This window comes from Xyrauchen texanus, chromosome 16 (genome assembly GCF_025860055.1).
Source record: "Xyrauchen texanus isolate HMW12.3.18 chromosome 16, RBS_HiC_50CHRs, whole genome shotgun sequence".
NCBI lineage: Eukaryota > Metazoa > Chordata > Actinopteri > Cypriniformes > Catostomidae > Xyrauchen > Xyrauchen texanus.
This window is the reverse complement of record NC_068291.1, coordinates 26,142,654-26,164,056: the sequence shown is the minus strand read 5'-3', so window position 1 is coordinate 26,164,056 and position 21,403 is coordinate 26,142,654. Positions and strand designations below refer to the sequence as shown.

The following is a 21,403-nucleotide window of genomic DNA, read 5'->3' as shown; positions in this document are numbered from 1 at the left end:
AGGCCTATCTCAAATATTCCCTTTCTTGCTAAGGTTTTCGAACATGTTGTTGCGACACATCTATACTCACACTTGTCACTCAACAAGTTTTTTGAGCCTTTCCAATCTGGGTTTAGAAAGGGACACAGTACAGACTGCATTGGTTTGTGACATGAATGACCTGCTTGTATCAGCTGACTCTGGAGCCTCTACCATCTTGGTGTTGCTAGATCTGAGTGTAGCATTTGACACAGTGTGCCACTCCATTCTGCTCAATAGAGTTGGCTTGGTATCTCTGATAATGTGCTTAAATGGTTTAAATCATACCTTACTGATCGTTCCCAGTTTGTTGTTTTGGGAAACAACAAATCTGACATTGGGCAAGTCTGTCATAGTGTTCCTCAGGGATCTGTCTTGGGTCCTATATTGTTTATCATTTATCTGCTTCCTCTGGGGCAAATAATTAGGAATTATGGCTTAGGGTACCACTTTTATGCTGATGATACTCAGATCTATATCAGCTCTAAGTCCGATATCAATGTTACCTCTACAATTTTTTCTGAGTGTGTGCAGGAAATAAAAATGTGGATGCACCATCATTTTTTAAAACTGAATTGTTCAAAGACAGACGTACTTCACAAAGACAGAAGTTCTTCTAAGCTATTCATAAAGGTAGCAATTTCAATGTGTTTATGGTTGATAGTATCGTAGTTCCATCTACTCATGCTCCTAAACTTGTTGTGATTTTTGATGCTCATTTGACATTAGATTCACACATTAAGAGTATCACAAAATCTGCATTCCATCACCTTAGAAACATTGCTAGAATTAGGCCTTTCCTTACATTGCCTAATGCTGAAAGGTTTATTCACGCATTTGTTACTTCCAGGATTGATTATTGTAATGCACAATTTGTTGGTCTACCTGCTAAATCTATCAAACGGCTATAATATATTCAGAATTCAGCAGCATGTGTTCTCACTTCTCCTCCATCACGTCAGCACATCACAGGCATGCTTAATAGTTTGCATTGGCTTCCTGTTCAGTCGGAGATTTATTTTAAAACTCTCACTCTAACTTACAATGCTGTGCATGGAACGGCCACTTCTTATATCTATGACTTAGTTACCCTTCACATGCCTTTTCAATCTTTTTGTTCTGCTGATTCTTTTACTCTTCAGCAGCCTCTTTGTAGACTAAAATCTATGGGTGAGAGAGCTTTTTCAGGTGCTGCGCCTAGATTATGCAATGCACTTCCTCTTGCTGTAAGAGATGTTCCCACATTAGACAGTTTTAAGAAGTGACTAAAAACCCAGCTTTTTCAAATTGCTTATATAGATTGAGATGACTGGTATTTTATTGTATTGATTAGTTCTATTGTATTGTTTAGAATGATTTATTGTTTTGTACATATTACAGAAATGTTGTACTTTTGTCTTCTTTGCATGTGTTTGTAGTGCTTTCGATACTAGAAAAGAGCATTATAAATAAAATGAATTATTATTATTACCCCAAATACTGTAAACAAAGTAGCAGAATCAAAACACTGCTCTGTTTGTCTGAGCATCCAATACAGCAGCATTGGCTCAACCAGTGATGTGAGTTTGAGGTGACTGACCAATGGAAGACAAGTGTTTGGGAAATGTATTTGAAAACAGTCATTATGTTGGCTTTTAAATATAAGTGTGAGTGCAACGCATCACATGCGCTTGAAACGTCACTTCCATCAGCTAATTTGGGCCGATACTTCACTTTGAAAATTCATACACCACATGGCTCACTGCATAGTGCAGAGGTGCCCAAACTAGTAATGATGGGTTGTTCATGAACGATTTGTTCATTTTTAATGAATCTTTTATGTGACTCAGAAGAACGAGTAGTGATTCATTCAATTTGTGTTGGCCGCGCATTGCGCATCTTCCATTCGTTTGTTACGTGAAAACAGTAACAATAGGCGCTGTACAGGAAAAATAAATGAATAGTTTACCTTTGAACTCTTTTGGTCCGAGTCGTTCGTTCTTTTGTCACGTGACAGCCGTATATGCTATGCATTGCTCACACAGGAGACAGAAATGATTAGTTCACCTCTCGAGTCATCTGGTACGAGTCATTCGTTTTTTTGTCAAGTGAAAAAAAAAGCACTTGGACAAGAAGATTCAATCCAGAGGTGAACTAATCTTTCTGTATCTCATAATTTGTCCTTTGCTGCATTATCATTTTCTCCTTATTGGGACTATAATCAAAGTTTACATAAGTAGATGTGTCGGGGGGATTTGGCTATTGAAAATTTTTAATTTTAATTCAATTCTGCTCAAATTAACGAAATAAACAAAATTACTTGAATAAAGATTTGTTCATTTTGCTGAATTAGACTCAAAGGTCCAAGTCAGTAAAATGATCCGATCTTCCCATCACTACAAACCCGTGATGACCTTTGATTTGGCCCGCCTTGCCATATGGCACTTTTCCATTGCACATTACGGTTCGACTCAACTCGACTCTACTCCCTTTACTTTTCTGAGCTTGCTTTTCCACTGCTGTTTAGTGCTGCCTCAACGTTGGTGGGATTATAGGCTGATTGTCATAGCTTCGCCGCCTCTACTGCCATGACATCATCTTAAACGCGACACAAAACAATAAACAATAACACGACTGTTAGCTACTAGCTCATTGTGCTGCATAAAGCAGTTGTTGCATGGTGATTTCAGTGTAACAGTTAAATTAGTCTGGTTGTTTTAGAAGCAAGCTTTCCAGTAGCTGTTCAACTAAGTAAAGTGTAGCTTTTAAGCAGAGTATAGAGTTTACATACCATCCTTCATTATGGACTACAGCCGTGACTGAGTCCAGGGTACTCTCCCTCCCATTGCTCACCAATTTAGATAGTGTGCATTTGGTTGAACCACTTCCACTTTTCCTTGATGGTTCTGTAGTCACTTTTATAAAACAATGTTGGTAGGTCCGGTGGTAGCCATGTGCAGCCGCTGAGACACTTCCTGAAATACTTTTTCGTATCGTGACGTTTTGTTCGTTGTTAACGAAAGGAACGTCTGCACCTCATTTATTGACCACGGTGTGGTTTTGCACACAGCCATTTCTTTTTACAATTCGAAAGTCACCTGAACAAATTATACTGCTATCGCTGTAGCTAACTTTAAAACTAGTCCTGTGTCGCAAATCGACCAATCACTGATCTGCAGGGTTTTCACGTCACATTTAGTATCGGCTCGCTTGGCACCTTGACTGAGGTGGTACTTTAAAAAGTACCAGGTACCAGGTACTATCCACAGTGGGAAACCCCCAAAAAGCAAGCAATGGAGTGGAGTTGTACCGTGCTGTGGAAAAGCACCAGTAGATGACAAGAAATAATAATAAAAATCTTATTTGAAAAGTAGATAGTGTAAGTGTTTTAATTTTTTTTTTTGAAGTAGATGCGTACTTCAGTTGCCTTTAAATAAATGCTGTCTGAAAGTTTGCACCATTGGACATCCCAGGTGCCACCCCAAAATCTTCTATGATCGTAATCTATGTAATATATAATCTATGATTGGCCAGCTACAAAGTAGGAGGTGTGCCTTCAAAACAGCCAGCCAGAAGCTAGTTGGTTTAAAACGGAACGGGAACTGAACCAGTGTCAAGAAGTGACATGAAAGGTGGACTCGCGCAACAGTGCGTACAGTCACCTGAAATTAAATGTCTTGAATGCGTACTATACGTTGTGCAGCATTTCATATCCGCGTGAACGAGGCCACTGAACCCGTGGAGCGGGCTTGATAAAGTCAACAAACACCACACAACATTACGACAAGAACAGACCAGGACTCTCAAAAATCCCTTTTCTGCTCTGCCACCTTGACAAAACCGGCAATGCAGTAGTAAACTAATTCATCATATTTCATCTTATCTCACTAAAACCCGTTTTGCGGTGTGTATAACATCTGTGTGCATCATACTGTTATTCGTTTGTCAAACGTGAGGATATCTCGTTTACTTGCAACTATCTGCCTATAAACAGCTGCAAGTTTATTAAAAACCATAAGATACAATGCCGTATTTCGGCTGGTTCTTTATCATTATCATATTTTGGATTGAACTAAATTAGTAGGCCTCTCAATTTCTTAATGTGCAGAAATGTGCTTCGTAGATTTTATTCCTTTCGTAATGTAATGCATTCAGCCTTAATCCATCGTCTCTTATTAAAAGAAGCAAAAGTACAATTCAAGTTTTTGATATCACAACAGGAAATGTTTTTACTGTCAAATAAAAGTAGGCTAAGTAGGCTAAATGCATTAACTACGCAAAAACATTTTACAGCATTGTTTAATTAAATAATACTATTACATTTGTCAGTCCCAATAAATGGTAATACTGAGTGAAATCCAGGACAATGTGTAGCCTAGGTCTATGATAAGAAATATTTTTATTATTTAATATTGTCTGTCACAAAACAATTTGATAGTATTAGGTCCTGCCAATGCATCTTCATCTCTCCAAAACTTTTCTTAAAGACACAGTAACCATTTTTTAGCAGACATTTTATTCAAAGTGACTCACAAGTGAGAAAGAGACACAACATACATAAAAATTGATATTGAAATCAGGTATGTGCATTGTGCAAGTATAGGATACTTGATTTGAATTTTAGAGTTCTGTGTGTTTTGCAGTATTCATATTTAATTATAAGATAATACAGTTTGATATATGCAACGTTTAATTTAGGCCCACTGCCCTCAATCAAGTTTGATTTTTGGCCCTTCATAAGAAAATGTTTGGGCACCTCTGGCATAGTGTATGTTGTAAGTGCATAGTGTATAGTCTGCCATTTGGGACACAGTGTTACTGTATTCACAAGTGGCTAATAAAAAAAAAGTAAATCCCACAGATTTGCATTGATGAAATGTAATCAGATATGGCCAGATTGTACCCCGCAATAATTTATATCCTTGTTGTTGTTCTACTGCAGTCCATTATGCACCACTGCCTAATTGCCATTAAGTTGTTTCAGGAATAAAATCATGGTTTAAAAAAGTTACATTTTTACTGTGCTGAGTAGTCTTAATCCCACTTGTCAATGTCATATGAGATAGCCAATCAAACTGATGAAGGCAGGACTTAAATTTAAGACACTAAACAGAAACCTCATGGATTATTCCAGTGCACCAGCAAGCAGTTCAGGAGTGTTTGTGTCATGATGAAAATATCTAACTATACATGCAATATTTGACCACTGTTTTATGATTAAAATGTTGTACCGACTGACAGCAATTTCCAAGTGTGCAAACTATTCACAAGTTGGTGAAATTCACGGTTTTGAATTTAAAATGTCTTGTATAGTACGTAATTTGTATATAATTCATAAGTGTGAAAATATGAATGGAGCAGTTTTCAGCTAATCAGTCTTAAATAGTGAATGTGTGTATATTGTAAAGGAATTGAATGAATGTGGTAATCTGGCAGGCTTTTGAAGTAGCTCTTTAGAAAATGATCTACAGTATTAAAAAAAAAACATCAAAGTAGAGTGTTATCACACAGATGAGAACTAGAATATGGTGAGACATGTGACTTGTTACTTCTATTGTACATTTAAATTGGGCAAGGACAGTGTAATATATTCTCCCCAACCCCATCGGGAATTCAGGGTCCCCCTGCTTCCCCGGGTCTTAAGCCCAGTTAAGCCCATGCATTAATGCAGCCCTGCTCGTTACTGTGAAAATGGTTTCATCCCCCCAATATTCAAGATATGGTTACAGCCTTGGCAAAAGTATAATTCAGAAGGCTATAAAATTATTCTGTGCGACTCATGCCCTGTTCTGAAGGCATAAGATGTGGTTTGGTGATAAACAAATTGAAATCTAATATAATATTTAGTTAAAATCTTGACCGCCCGTTGCTTTCCTGTTTGATTTCGAGTACTGCAGTTCAGAATAAGGCCGGAAAAATAAATGCATCTCCTCTTCCACTTCAAACTCTTCAGACATGTTTTGTAGGTTCAGTTCTCTGATTTGCATGCAGCTGTGATGTGTTCTGTTGTTGCTATCGCTGTGGGCCCGGTTGTACCGAAACAAAGGAAGTTCTCACTTGAACGCCCACTCAAGAATGTGCACAGGAGAGAAATTGTCGGTCAAGATTTTAACTAATTAATAAATAACATTTCAATTTGTTTATCACCAAACTTTATCATGCTTTCAGAAAAATGCTTAAGTCACATGGAATAATTTGTTTGATTTTGTTATACTTTTACATCTATCTGATGGATTATCAATGTATGTGACAACTGTCTGTGTAACTATCAGTTTCCAAACTTTTTAAACAAGTTAAAACTTTCAGACAAGGCTTTGTCAACCCATGTAGTTATTTTTTTAATTTACTTTGGTGCTGCTGGCACAGATAATATACACTTCACATTTAAAGACCCTTAGAAGGGTATACTGTGAATCTGATGTGCTGTAGGGTTAACAAACTCTGCCTGACTACAGGAGGTGGATCTCGTTTCTGTGGTTTAATCGGTTGTAGACTTTCACATGGTCTCTCCAGTGTCTCTTCTCCAGCTCCCACATGGCTTTTGATATCCCCCTCATTCACCAGAGCCACAGATCGAGGTTGCCAAGCAACCCCTAAAATCCCCAAAGACAGACACGCTCAATCCTCTGCTTGGATAGATCAGTGCTCATGCTACATGACACATATATAGTGAGACATAGGAGAAGAAAAAAAAAAAGTGGTTGCCATGGCGATTTCTGTAGGTTGGCTGCAAAACCTTACCTAAATGTTGGCCCAAGGATGGGGTGATTTCTAGAAATGCAGACTGATGGCAAAAAAGGACAAACAAGGGTAAAAGTGTTGAGTTAATGTTATTTTATTGAAAAAAAAAAAAGAAAAAATCAAATCAAAAGACGAGCATGTACAACTTGGAATGAACATAAACAGAACTGAAGTTGGGCAGTTGAAACAAAACCCTGATTGCAAAAGCCCTCTGCACACTCCAGAGAAAGATCGACATGCTCATGGTCAGGGCCCAGAGAAGAACAAAAGATAAAAACCATTTATGTTACAGTCACCATCCCTTACCCTAAAAACACTTCCACATATGGTGAAAGGTCACACCCTGAAACTCCCAAGCCACTCCCTCCCACTAAACGCCCCTACTATTGGGCATAATGCACAAAGAAACAAAACTCCAAATATCCTGACATGCCAAACATAGTTTAAAATCTCATTAAATGCAAATTTTTCTTAAAAATATCTCTTTATTAAGTTATCGAAGCAAACCGCAAAGGACCCATTCATTCATCTTCTGTAGATTCCAAGCTCACCCCTCATCCTCCTGAACTATATTCAATCCTCTTTTCAATTCGGACTGTTCTGAACCCCTCAGAAGGCTCTAACAGACATCGCAGAGGTTTCCGCCTAATAGCGGCTCCAGACTCAAGCTGCATGCATGTGGAACAGAAACGGGAAGTAGAAGACGGCTGGTCAGCCCAAACATCGCCACTAGCAAATGGAACCAGTTAAGCAGTTCACCAGATGCTTTTACTTTAGTTTCTGAAGGTTTGATATCAGAATTAAATTGATATTTTTGAAAATGTCTAAGCAGCTCTTTGGGAATAGGATCACTAACCAGTACATGCAGGTCATTTATGTGGGTTTTTGTGTGGATTTATTTTTTTCTTAATTTATTTTTTATATATATATTTTTTTTATATATATGGACATTTTCCTTTTTATAACATTCAGTATTTTCTATACAGAAACAGTATGAATAAATGAATATTTTTGCGTAAGAGGTAAGTAAAACATTTGACTGATTTTTTTTAATGTCTTCTAAAGAGGTCAGGTGAGAACAGAAGAGCTTCACTTTGCCGTCATCATCTGTACAAACTCTGTGGACAGAAACAGAGGTGAACACATCAATATGATGCTGAAAAGATCGCAAAACATAAGAAATAGCATTTCAAAGTATTCAAATCTATTAAGAATATGGGGTATTTGACATTAAATACTTTTGGGAAGTTGATATGTCCTGCGTTGTGACATGCTATAGTCTTAATCTAAAACTATGCATATTGCGTTAATGACTATATTAATTAAAAGTCTATTATGGTAGGCAAAAAGGTGAGAAATAGCATTGAAAAACAAATGGTGACCAATTACAGCACTTAAAATATACACTTTCCATAATTTCTAACCTTAAATCATGATGTTGATTTTCAGTTCATTGTTCATGTTATGCATCAACTACTCATTTGTTTTAATTTCTATGTATTGAGAGTGCTTCTTTAAATTCCTTTCATTTCCGGTATACACGCACATCAACGTTTGTGACCCAAATCCAGACTACATTATTTTAATTAGAGTGGCAAAGTAATTTCTAATCTGTATTAAAAAGGTGACCTCTTTCACTGCAGGTAATCCCAGCACACAGCTGTGTCATACCTTCGTAATTGACCTGACCGTCGCCGTCGATGTCGGCTTCTCTGATCATCTCGTCAACCTCTTCATCTGTCAGCTTTTCGCCCAGGTTCGTCATGACGTGGCGAAGCTCTGCTGCACTGATGTAGCCATTCCCGTCCTAACAGAGTCCAATCAAAAAGTCAGCCATGTCATGCCATTTAAATATTAAAGCATTAAATCCAACATGGGCGATTTTGAAAACAATAAATGATCAAAATGAACGAGAGACTGCACAGGAATTTGATCTCCTGGTGACACTGAAAAATAAATGAAACAAACCTAAAAAGGCATAATCATAGCTATTCAACAATTTAATCCAAAAATTTTAATTAACATTTACTAACCCCAACTCATGTTGTTCCAAACCTGTATGACTTTCATCCATGGAACACAAAAAGAGATGCTAGGCAGAATGTTAGCCTCAGTCACCATTCGCTTTTGTTGCATCTTCCTTCCATACAATGAAAGTGAATGGAGACTGATGCAAACATTCTGCCTGACATCTTTTGTGTTCCTTGGAAGAAAGAAAGTCATTAAGGTTTGAAAACAAAGAGTAAATTATGAAATTTTCATTTTTGGGTGAACTTTGGATGATTTTTACAATGAAATTGGCCTGAAAAAACAACTGTATGTAGAGCTGTGATTATTCCAGACCTTGTTGATCAGCAGATGTCGACTATGGAAATAATTGTGCCATGAATTGCAGTGTTGTTGTGATTTTTTCAAAAACCAGCTGCAGCTTTATGTGGACCACTAGCTTATTTATTTTTCCAAGGATTGGTTTGTTTTTCCTCCTGCCTCTTCACTGTTTCCATGGAAGCAAAAACATAATCTTCCCACAATAACCCTGTTTTCAGCACTGACCTTGTCAAACACTCTGAACGCCTCACGGATCTCCTCCTCGCTGTCTGTGTCTTTCATTTTCCGGGCCATCATTGTCAAAAACTCAGGAAAATCAATGGTTCCGTTACCTGGGGGGTAATAGTTATGAGAAATAGTTATGGCAGCACAGCTCAAGTAAGCCAAGTCAGTTCACTGGATGGCCATCTTATTAAAGTGATATTCTGGGTTCAATACAAGTTAAGCTCCATCAACAGCATTTGTGGCATAATGTTGATTACCATAATTTATTTAAAGTTGTTCCTCCTTTTCTTTAAAATAGCACAAATCGAGTTTACAGTGATGCACTTACAATGGAAGTGAATAGGGCCAATGTTTGGAGGGTTTAAATGGCAGAAATGTGAAGCTTATGATTTTTATAAAATAATTTACATATTATTTGAGCTGTGAAGTTGTTTAAATCAAAATGTTTACAATCATTTTCAGGGTTTGTTGACATTACATCGTCATGGCAACGAAGTTGTAAACTTGGCGATAATGTGGCTATGAGATAAGTGATTTTATCACACTAAAATCATGGTAGCACGCATATTGTTCATATCTTGTGGCTATACTTTTGAAATAGTGAGTATTTTAACATTTATGGATTGGCCCCATTCAGTTACATTAAAAGTGCCTCAATGAAACTTCTTTTCTTTCTTTTTTTTTTTTTTTAAGGAGGGACCAGTCAAAACAATTTTTGTGATAACATTGTGCCACAAATGCTGTTGATTGAGTTCAATTGTATTGATCCAAGAATATTAATTTAACATCCCAGGCAGAAATTTCCTATGAAAATAAATTGGCATAAAAAGTACAACACTTATCTACTTGAATGGGAAAAGATTGAAATCTCAAACAGTTTGTCACAATTACATTTAAATAACATATTTCATATTTAAAAAAAATATTTCAAAATCTTGCTTTTTAAATAGTTGCCATGAGCAAAAACTAACCAGGATGCATAAAAAACACATTTGAATCTGAACGTGCATCTCCAAACAAACACATTCCCAATGGAGGGGAAAAGACAGTTCTGGGTTTGTCAGTTTGAAATGTGTGTGGTTTTGGTTCCCTTGAGTTTATAGCAAGCTGAGGTGGAATATTTCCATTAGACGGGACAAATGTGACCCCCCCCCCCAGTGTGTATGCATGTGTGAAAATTATCACTACAGCCATTCCCAGGGGGCGCACACTGTGTGCATCATCTGACAATCTGGGTGCATACACATGCTTGTATGTGTGTGTGGGTGTTTGCGTGTGTTGTGTCACGTTCTTGCTCAAGTTTCTCACAAACAAGCCGCAAACACTCTCGATTCCACCGCCAAAGTGGATTTTTTTAAAGGATTTCATGAGGTCTTTATTACCTGCTGTTATTCAACTAGCTTTACTGACCTACAACAATGACTCCATACCACAGGATCCCATCTTTTTGATAGTAACTACATCTCATCAGAAACCCAAAGCATTCTGCATGATCTAAAGACACATCTTCCTATGATAGCATTTTGCATTACAACGATACCACTGCGTTTAAAAGACACTCTCACACAGATATCATAGACTACTGGAACATGTTTTAATGACATCTTAACCTCTGTAATAAGATGTACCAGGCTTTTTACATTTGCTGATATCAGAAAGCTTGCTTGTACACATGCTAATTACACAACAAGATAACGGTTTAATTACAGATTGTAACAGTTTAATCTTAATTCAACTAGCTTTTAAGAAAGCCTCCAGAAGCTTGTGCCAGTGCGAGACAAGTCGAAGGGAATTCCTTTACAAGCCAGAAACGTTGGGCGTTTCTTCAACTTCTAGCAATTTAATGTCCCATGGGTTGATTTTTATTCAAATGAAAAGATTTCAAAATGTTTTGGTTGTTATAAGAAGCTCACATTAAAACTGTCTTAGAATTGTTTTTTACCAGGGCTTCATTTATTTTTGAAACTTTTCAAATGCCTTTTATGTATAAATTTTACCGTTTTAACTTTGTCCCAGACTTTTAATATTAAACTATGTAAATAATATATATATTTTTTTAAAATAACTACATGTTTAAAATGATTATATTCCAAACAAACACTGAAAACAAACTGTGGCAGGGCGGAAGGCAGGGCCGGGTCGCGATTATACACACCTGGTCCCTTATCAGGCTAATCAAGCCTCCGAGAAGGATAAAGGCCGACTGCGGAGGATTGTGCGGGAGAGAGAGATTGTTTACGGACATGTCCGTCGTGTGTGTTTGCGTCTTTTGTTTCAGTTTATCATTAAAATATAATTTATATTGTCAAGCCGGTTCTCGCCTCCTCCTTTCCATTGATCTACGTTACACAAACCATTTCAATATTTAGTGTAAAAATGTCCTATGACCCACAGTTGCAGTGTCATTTTCACCACACCTGACAATTTAGCCCCTATTCATTTGTTTCAAAAGTTAATGTACTAAGTTGACAAAAGTGTCAGTGAAGAGCTTGCATAAGATGATGAGATGTCTGAAAACAAAAGGAAACAAAAGAAAAATCAAGCTAAATATCATTTGTGAACAGAATATGCAGAATGTATTTTATGGAGCATTATATTCCAACCAGGCTGTCATTTTATCAAATATAATTTAATTGTGCATATTACATATTTTACGGCAACTATTTATTTAAGCAGTGTAAGACAGAATCAGCCAATGACTTTAATTTCTTCAAAGCATTAAATTCATCACCACTAAAAGTATTAATGTTATTAGTCGACCCCACTAATCGACTAGTCAGTTGTAGGATGATAAGTCGACCACCGTGGCACCTACCTAGTGAAGTGCATGCCCACTAAACTTACCGTCAGCATCCACTTCGTTAATCATGTCCTGTAATTCAGCCTCTGTGGGGTTCTGCCCGAGAGAACGCATTACTGTGCCCAGCTCTTTAGTTGTAATAGTACCATCACCATCCTTATCGAACAAGGAGAATGCCTCCTTAAACTCTGTAAGGGAACAGATGAAAAAAACATTAAAATATGCTAAACTTCTTGTTCTCAGATACACTTGTGAGAAATGTCTTATTGGAGGAAGTCCAATGTAATTGGAAGTGCATTTGTAACTGGAGGGCAATGTGAATGTTTCTGCTGAAAAATGCTGACTCATAACATCATTCAGGACACTACTGTAAATTCAAGGCATGATTGCACCACACAAACATACAGAGAAAGCTCCGCTTACCAGCAATCTGCTCCTCTGTGAGTTGATCAGCCTGTAAATGGAGGAGAAAAATGGAAGGAATGTAGGGATGGGAAGAGAGAAAATGAGTGTCATAAACATGTAACAGTCATCATTTTATTGTGCAAAGCACTTTATGGTGAACCAGATTAATCCTTAAATGGCACTGATGTTCTATTACGGAGAGAGAGAAACGAATCAAACCATAGCACACCCATATTCTAAAATACCAAAAACAAAATATACTAAAGGTAAACAGAAGACCTGCAGAGTTTGTCCATGATAAGTCAAGTCAAGTCAAGTCAAGTGGTTTTTATTGTCGTTTCAACCATATACAGTTAGTACAGTACACAGCAAAACGAGACAACGTTCCTCCAGGACCATGGTGCTACATAAAAACAACAAAGGACCAACATAAGACCACATGAGACTACACAACGGAATAAAATACCTATATAAACTACCTATATATACCTATATAAAGTGCACGTGCAAACATGTGCAAAAAGTACAGGACAGTACAACAAATTACTGACAATGAACAGGACAATAGACAGTGCAGCACGACCAGTACTCAGTAGTACAAAATGATGACAGTTTCTAAAAATGTAAACATAACATACTATGAGATAATGTTCTATGCACATAGCAGTTATTGAGGTAGCAGACAGTTATAAAGTGACAGTAATTAAAGTGCAACTCAGGACACGTGTGTGTCAAACCAGTCTCTGAGTATTGAGGAGTCTGATGGCTTGGGGAAGAAGCTGTTACACAGTCTGGCCGTGAGGGCCCGAATGCTTCGGTACCTCTTGCCAGACGGGAGGAGGGTAAAGAGTTTGTGTGAGGGGTGTGTGGGGTCGTCCACAATGCTGGTTGCTTTGTGGATACAGTGTTTTTTGTAAATGTCTTTGATGGAGGGAGAGAGACCCCAGTGATCTTCTCAGCTGTCCTCATTATCCTCTGCAGGGCTTTGCGGTCCGAAACGGTGCAAGTCCCAAACCAGGCAGTGATGCAGCTGCTCAGGATGCTCTCAATAGTCCCTCTATAGAATGTAGTGAGGATGGGGGTTGGGAGATGTGCTTTCCTCAGCCTTCGAAGAAAGTAGAGACGCTGCTGGGCTTTCTTGGTGATAGAGCTGGTGTTGAGGGACCAGGTGAGGTTCTCCGCCAGGTGAACACCAAGAAATTTGGTGCTCTTGACGATCTCCACAGAGGAGCCGTCGATGTTCAGCGGAGTGTGTTCACCTTGTGCTCTCCTAAAGTCAACAACCATCTCTTTTGTTTTGTCGACATTCAGGGACAGGTTGTTGGCTCTACACCAGTTCATCAGCCGCTGCACCTCCTCTCTGTATGCTGACTCGTTGTTCTTGCTGATGAGACCCACCACGGTTGTGTCATCGGCGAACTTGATGATGTGATTCGAGCTGTGCATTGCTGCACAGTCGTGAGTCAGCAGAGTGAACAGCAGTGGACTGAGCACACAGCCCTGGGGGGCCCCAGTGCTCAGTGTGGTGGTGGTGGAGATGCTGTTCCCGATCCGGACTGACTGAGGTCTCCCAGTCAGGAAGTCCATAACTAGGGTAGGGAGCCAAGAATGTTTTTTTTTATTCAGAACCGTTTAGCCTAACCATTTTTATATACACAGTACTGTACAAATGTTTTAGGCACTTGTGAAAAATGTTGCATTGTAAGGATGTCTTCAAAAATAATGACAAATGGTTTTCATTTATCACTTAATGTCATACAAAGTCCAGTAAACTTAAAGCTCAATCAATATTTGGTGTGACCACCTTTGCCTTCAAAACAGCACCAATTCTCCTAAATACACCTGAACACAGTTTTTCTTGGTTGTTGACGGATAGGATATTCCAAGTTTCTTGGAGAATTTGCCACAGTTCTTCTAACTGTTTAGGCTGTTTCAATTGCTTCTATCGCTTTATGTAATCTCAGACAGACACAATGTTCAGTGTGGGGGCCATGCCATCTGTCGCAGGACTCCCTGTTATTCTATTTGCAAAATACATTTTTGGGAGTCTAACATTTATATTTCGTATCGACACACTAAAGCTGAAGATATAAATAACTATCTTAGGACAAATGCTTTTGTGAAACATCTTATGTGCCTAAGACTTTTGCACAGTACATATCCACACACACACACACACACACACACACACACACACACACACACACACACACACACACACACACACACACACACACAGCCAGATTAACCAATTGACAATGCCAGCGCACAAGAGTCAACAGTCTAGATTAGTATTATTAGTACTACCCTGACAAGCAACAAGCAAATGGTGTAAATCTGTTCTGTTAAAAGGCCACTACAAATACATATGACTGTTTTCAAGAACGTTCTATTTTGCTAACACAACCTTGATGCCATCTAGCTGAATATCAGTCAAGTCAGCCACCAGCCTCTTCACCTTAGGTTCTTTGCCCCAGCCATCAGTCTTCTTCAAATCATGTCCGTTGTCCATTTTCACTCATGCTTTCCTGGGTTTGACCTCTGCGGTGGGGCTCTTCAAAGAAGACAGGCCATTCACTGCTCCTCTGACCATTATCAGATCTTCAGCCAGGCACTCAGCCCGATTGGTGTTTTGCACACCCTGCCACCTGACCTCGCCAAGCTCTGTTCGGCATTGCTGCAAGTTGTTCTTCAAGTCCTGAACATCTCGCACCATGCTGTCAATGCGGATGTTGGCGGAGTCCACCAGCATATGCAAGAAGGACTTGTAATTTCTTTCCTGTAGCTCAATCAGTTCTTTATAAAAGAACTGTTGCTGGTCGAGGAGATCATAGTCCATGGAGAGTGAGACGGAGTCCTCCTCGGGGTAAAGCACAGGTCTTTTTGGAGGCATTCTGGTCTATGTGAGCAGACGCTACCTCCAGCAAATTAATCTCGCTGATGAGGTTGATGAACAAAGGGACAAAGAGCAGACGTCACCCAACATGAGGCCAATGTTACTGTATCAACCTCCTGGGTGCAGGACTGGGGCTGTATTGGGTGTCCTGTGGCAAGAAATCTGGCTAATTTTTTAGCCTGACGTGATTGATTGAGCTGTGGTTTTTACCACAATGCCATCATCTGGGCTGTCAGTGGCACACTAGGTTTACAAAGATAAAGGGATTGTTTACATTATTTTAGGTTATTCAAATGGGGGTTCCATCGGATGACACAAGCAAAGCACCTGGGATGTCCGTCTGACTAAATCAGCTGCCCCGACACTTTACCTTCTCCAGTGGTCATCTCAATTTACACCTGGCCATGGGTTTGGGTTCATATCTCTTGGATAATTTGAGTGACATTACGTCTGCTAATTGTGCCGACACCTCTCTGCAGCTCGGAGTACAATAGCAGGTTTTACCTTTCCCTGTCTGCACAGCTGCATTATCTTACCTGCCCCAAAGTAACAGTCTCATTGTGACCAGGTTTATTATTCTCCCTTTATCTTTGTTCCTCCCTGGGAGAGTTGTTAGCTTGAGGGTTAAAAATCTGGGCTGCTAACCCAAAGGTTGCGAGTTTAAATCCAGGTAGGGACAAACTATGACCTGGAGAGTTACAAAGGTCCCCCCTTCTACCTTATTATGACTATGGTGTTGTGTAAGGCATACAAGTACAGGTTGCTCCAAGGGGACTTTACCTGCAATTAGTGTACTCTATGTTCTCTCCATAAATGTCCTCCCTAGATATTTAACCTAAATAGAGCATTTGGCCTTCTTTTAACTTTATCTTTGCTTATCACCACTCACCTTTACATTAGTCCTTGGTTATTAGCATTAACAACAAACTTTCATTGCAAATGTTTTTATTTAGGCTAATATTTGCAAAAGTGTGCCTCTAGTCTATAAAGTGAAACAGTTCCCACCCATGTCATTCAGCCGTATTGGTTCCGGAAGTATTTTTCCCATTAATTTCTTTCCACAAGGATTTAATCATTAAAAACTTTAATTTGAAGAAATAAAATATTCAAAAATTGGAGAAAAAGACAAAAGGTACAAGACTGTGTTCTTAACATCTTTAATGAGGGAATGGACTACAGTCTCACTAAGCATTGCAAATGATGCAATAGAATTAAAAATCTACCGATTTAAAGTTGTTAAATATAAGTATATAATCAATATATTTTAAGTTTACTGCGAAATAGATTAGTAGTTTGAGAGTGTCGGGAGACTATTTATGTTGCGTCATTGGCTGTGCAGTATGTCAGTGGACATAAATTAACAATGAGCTCAGAGCTTATGGCAGGTCTGTCTTTAATGTTTCTAAGTTATTATTAAAAATTAACTCCCCTAAAAAAGAAATTAGATTTTTTCATCTGAAACCAGACTGTTGTACTCAATTCTTCTTTGCAGCCAAGCATAGCTTAACTTGTATTGAACCTGGACTACTCCTTTAATAAATATTTGTCTAATTGTATTGTATTTTCAGCTACCACCAAGAGTGTGGTGATCTTAAAGGTGCTGCAAGTGATTTTTTTCATGAGAAGGTATTGGACCAATAGAAGATCGAAAGGTTACATGCTGGTGGCTCAATACAAAGAAAACATATTTCAAAGCTTCATGTTTTATTGCAGAAAAGAGAGCAGACAATATATTTTAACATTTTAAATATGGTATTATTTTATTTTTTTTGTAATGTATTATTTACTTGCACAAGAAGCTATCCCGAGTGACTTTGTATCCTGGTCTGCTGCATTGACCGAAAAAACTAATGTGTGTGCTCAAAGCCTAGTGTGACTGCCCATTTACAGGTACTTGTTTTGCACACTGCGTTCAAATCGTGTCAGTGGGCAAGATGAACAGAATGAGCAAGATGAGCTGAATTAAACATTACAGAATTCAAAGTAAAAAAAAAACAGCTTGCTAAGTTTTAAAAACTGCATATGCTTATATTGCAGTTAATTGAGCAGCCCTATATTTTACCACACTAACATCCACATAATTTTTTAGATTCCGATTGGGTCTGCAATAAAGGGTGATTTTTTTTTTCCCCTCGCCAGCTGATGGGATGAGTCTCGGAGCCTGCACCATTACTGGAAGCCTTCCAGGCCATATGCCATCCAGCAATGTTTCAAATACATCACACACCACTGCCAGGAATTTGGCCTGGATCGGCGCACACTGCACAGCATTGCCTGGAATCTTGCCTTGATTTAGGACTCGCCAAGCAGCAGCAGCTGAAAGACTGGCCTGGCGCTCTTCACGCCCAGTGTACGATAATGAGTGTGGTATTGCCACATTCACACCATGTTAACAGGGAGTCCCCAAGGCCCTTAATCATCACACATGCCAGACAGATAAAGGGCGTGCACATGTGAAAGATGCGAGTAAACCTGGAGCAAATGCTCTGCTGAGTCTAGTTCTGTACTCCACAAAATATACTCACAACTTAGTTACTGCACCTAAGACAAGAAGACGACAACATAAACTCCTGACCACATCTGTTAAGGCAGCTTCCTTATGAATGACACCATCTGTGTGCTGTGAAGACAGCAACCATTGAAATAGCTCCAAGTTTCCAGCTAGCTCCAAGGTTTCCCCAATCAATTGATCCTGACACATTTAAAAATCTTTTGGACCACTTGATAACTGGTCACTTTTATTTACAGGGTAAAAGAGCGTGTGGCCAGTCTTCCCATCAGTTCAGCACAACTGTCATTTCTGAATTACTCTACAGAGACACCCATATTGAGAAGCACAGACCTTCTGCATGGTGGGAAAAAAAACCCAGGCGGGACGACGAAACTAGAGCTGCAACCTGGCCAGAAGAAGATCTGGATTACAAGATGCAACCCCAGGGAGGAAACAGGCCAATGGGGCAGACACCTCACGCACTAACTAACCTCACCAGTACAGACCATGCATTGTTTATCATGTGAACTGAGACCCAGAACAGGCTTAAATAACACTCAGAATTTATTTTATTTAATACTGATCCTTCTGGCAGTGTGCAGTGGAAAAGCAGAAGAGGCTGAAGCAAAAACATTTGTATGGACTCATTCAGTCGGTATTGACTCATGCTTTGTTAAATTCGCTCTGGAACTGAAATTCTTTCCATGCTATATGAAAAAAATCTTGGGGGGGATACTCTGCATCCTGCTTTACAATGTACTCAAAGCACTACTGAGGAAAGATAACAAACCTGTTAGATTAACAATATACCAACAAACCCTAAACACTTATAGTAGTAAGCAGTCCGAATTAAGCAAGACCTGAACGAAATGTGTGTGTGTGTATAAAGAATTTAATAATGCTTAATCCAGTTTATTTCAATATTAGCTCAAATGTTGTACAGTTATGCAAGCAATAATTTTATGAAGCCCAATAAAAGAACAGCTCATACTCATAAGTACTCATTTAATTACGCATTTTCCTTTAAAAGTTTAACATTGACTTTCTACAGCCAACACAACCCACATGACAGCTGCTTAAAGAATATCTTTCATTTCATTAGACTGAAAACATTCAAAGGGGTTTCATACTCTTTATTCAGTATGGGCTGCTTTAGAACAGAGACTGACTGACTGACTAATAATACACACACAATATAATATAATATAATATATATATATATATATATATATATGCTATAGTTTGTACATGTCTATCACAGACCACAATGCGTTCATGTGCTCAGGAGGAGCACCGGTCTGCCTGCTGCTGCTACTGTCCAGCACATCACACCAGAATAAAACGCATATATGCCACATATCCTGCCGCACTATGACAATAGTAACACTGTATAACAATGACACTGCAACATGTTTAGAATAATAAACAGGCACGCGATATCTAGCACTGTGCTATACAGTTTCAAGACTAATGCTCATCAAATCAAATTGGCTGTTTCGAGGACCACAAACCCAACAGAGATGCAAGTGGCATGTCCTTGTATTTATATTATGCATCAACCCTGAATAAATTAAAATGGAGCAGACATCAAATAACTATAGGTGTATGATAAAAGCCTATACGTACCATATCTGAAGGTGGAGAGTGGAGTGGTTTGTTAATTTGCACTAGACCGCAGCGCTGCTCCGCTCTCAGTTCAAGCTCTACTTTGCGACTGTTGCTTGCAGGGTGCAGAAAGTGATCCGGTTCTATTTACATCGGCGTATCCCTCCGCCGTACAGAACCCTATCACTCACTTCCGCGTATTCCCGCCGTAGGCCCCGCCCACCTACTTATAATAACACCTGCAGGAGGAGTGTGGCCCCTTCGGAGCCCTAAACCAGGGACCCTGGGCACTATAAAAATGTAAAATTGCTATTATGAGTAAAATAAAGTCTAAGGCATATTTAATTGTTTTCATAGATGTTAAATTGGTCACGGATTTAAAAATTATATTCGATAAAAGGAGCCTATTTGGACTGTAATTATTTAATTGGAAACTTATTGTCAGACTTTGAGCTTGTTATTGATTGTGCCAGATCTGTGTGATGTACTGGTCACATTGAAAATTCTCCTTAACATTCTGGAACTGTTACAACTTATTAACCTTATGAATAACCTTATCAAATATATAAAAACCAAAAAATAATACAATTTTCCTGGAAATCAAATATTAGGACAAAAAATCTATAGAAGAAGGATATAAAAACAATGAGTCTATTTGAAGATAAATTAAACTTGCAGTGAACCATGTTTAAATTGATGTTGAAAATAAGTTTATTGATCAGTAATGCCAATTTAGCTATAAAATAAATAAATGAACAGGACAACAAACGTTATTCAAACGTAATAGAAAAGTTATTAATGTTCGTTCTTAAACACAAGAGTTTCAAGAGTATGTTTTTGGGAATGCTTCAATTATAGGGTCATTCTGTAAATAAAATTTCACTTGTATGTAGAAAGGGAGAACAACAAAATGGAATATAATAGTTTGGTAGTCACAGTCCTGAAGAAAAAAAAAAAAAAACGATTGCGAACATTACATTTATACGGAATATTTCTCTAAAAGGCACTATTTCTTCTTGGCGGAGGATTACTTATTTCAAGTCTTTTGTTGACGCTAGAGAGATTTCGTTTCAGCATGTCACACCATCTCTCATTGGCCAGCTGAGACCTGCAATCCGCTCGTGACTGTAAGAGCGTCTCTGATTGGTTACGTTAGACCTGCAATGCGTCAAGCCATTGCGCTCTGTGTGTCCCGGATCACGCAGTACTGGAGCCTACCGGCCAACAAGCCCTTCGGTTACAGGACAGGGCTGATTAAATATATCTCCCGGGATCAGATCACATATAGACTTACAGTGAGGCTGTTTTTACACCATGGAGGTTCAGATACAACATTTTCTTTAGGAGGGTTGTTAAAGCTTAGTGTTCTGTATTGTTTGTTTACATATCAACTGGTTTCCAACGAGGCTGTATTCCTCTTTAAAAGACGCGACGCTTCCGTGGTCTCTCTTAAAGGGGCCGTAGCCCTATTTTTTATTTATCTCAAGAACGATTAAACTACCTCATGAGTGCAATCTTTCGACCCTGTGATGTATTATTGCACAATGTCATCACATGTTTAATATGCAATTCACTTGAGTTTAACATGCAATTAGTCTGTACTTACCCTCACTATCAGAACATAGGCTCATTAAGCCCAAAGTATACTTTAGTCAGATGCAAATTTCGCATTCAGCAGAGTGCTCGAGCACTGTTTTCTAACAGCACTTACTATGAATGTGCAGTCTGCAACTGGAATTAATAATAAGTGGGTTCACAAGGTGGCAACAATCACATTTAAGATGTTGCTGTCAGGAAGAATCACTAGAAGATGTCATCGCCACTAAACAGAAGACGAAGGTGGAAACCGAAACAGTGGATGTGCACATCAAGAACACGTGTGTGCGAGGAGGTCAGGAGATATCTGCATTTGAAA

General features: G+C 38.7%; 1 protein-coding gene across 1 annotated transcript; it reads right to left on the bottom strand.

Annotated features, from left to right (window-relative positions):
- Positions 1-6,820: 6,820 nt before the first annotated feature.
- LOC127656837 (calmodulin-1) lies at positions 6,821-19,623 on the bottom strand. Its single transcript, XM_052145324.1, has 6 exons — positions 19,510-19,623; positions 12,515-12,545; positions 12,136-12,279; positions 9,292-9,398; positions 8,410-8,545; positions 6,821-7,856 (listed from the first exon to the last, which is right to left on the bottom strand). The coding sequence occupies exons 1-6, from the start codon at positions 19,510-19,512 to the stop codon at positions 7,828-7,830; spliced, it is 450 nt and encodes a 149-aa protein (XP_052001284.1). The 5' UTR covers positions 19,513-19,623; the 3' UTR covers positions 6,821-7,827.
- Between the last annotated feature and the right edge of the window lie 1,780 nt (positions 19,624-21,403).

Coding starts and splice junctions, on each gene's coding strand:
- LOC127656837 (XM_052145324.1), bottom strand. Junction 12,280..12,514: donor CACAGAGGAGCAGATTGCTG/GTAAGCGGAGCT, acceptor GTTCCCTTACAG/AGTTTAAGGAGGCATTCTCC. Junction 8,546..9,291: donor CGTTCAGAGTGTTTGACAAG/GTCAGTGCTGAA, acceptor GGACTCTGTTAG/GACGGGAATGGCTACATCAG.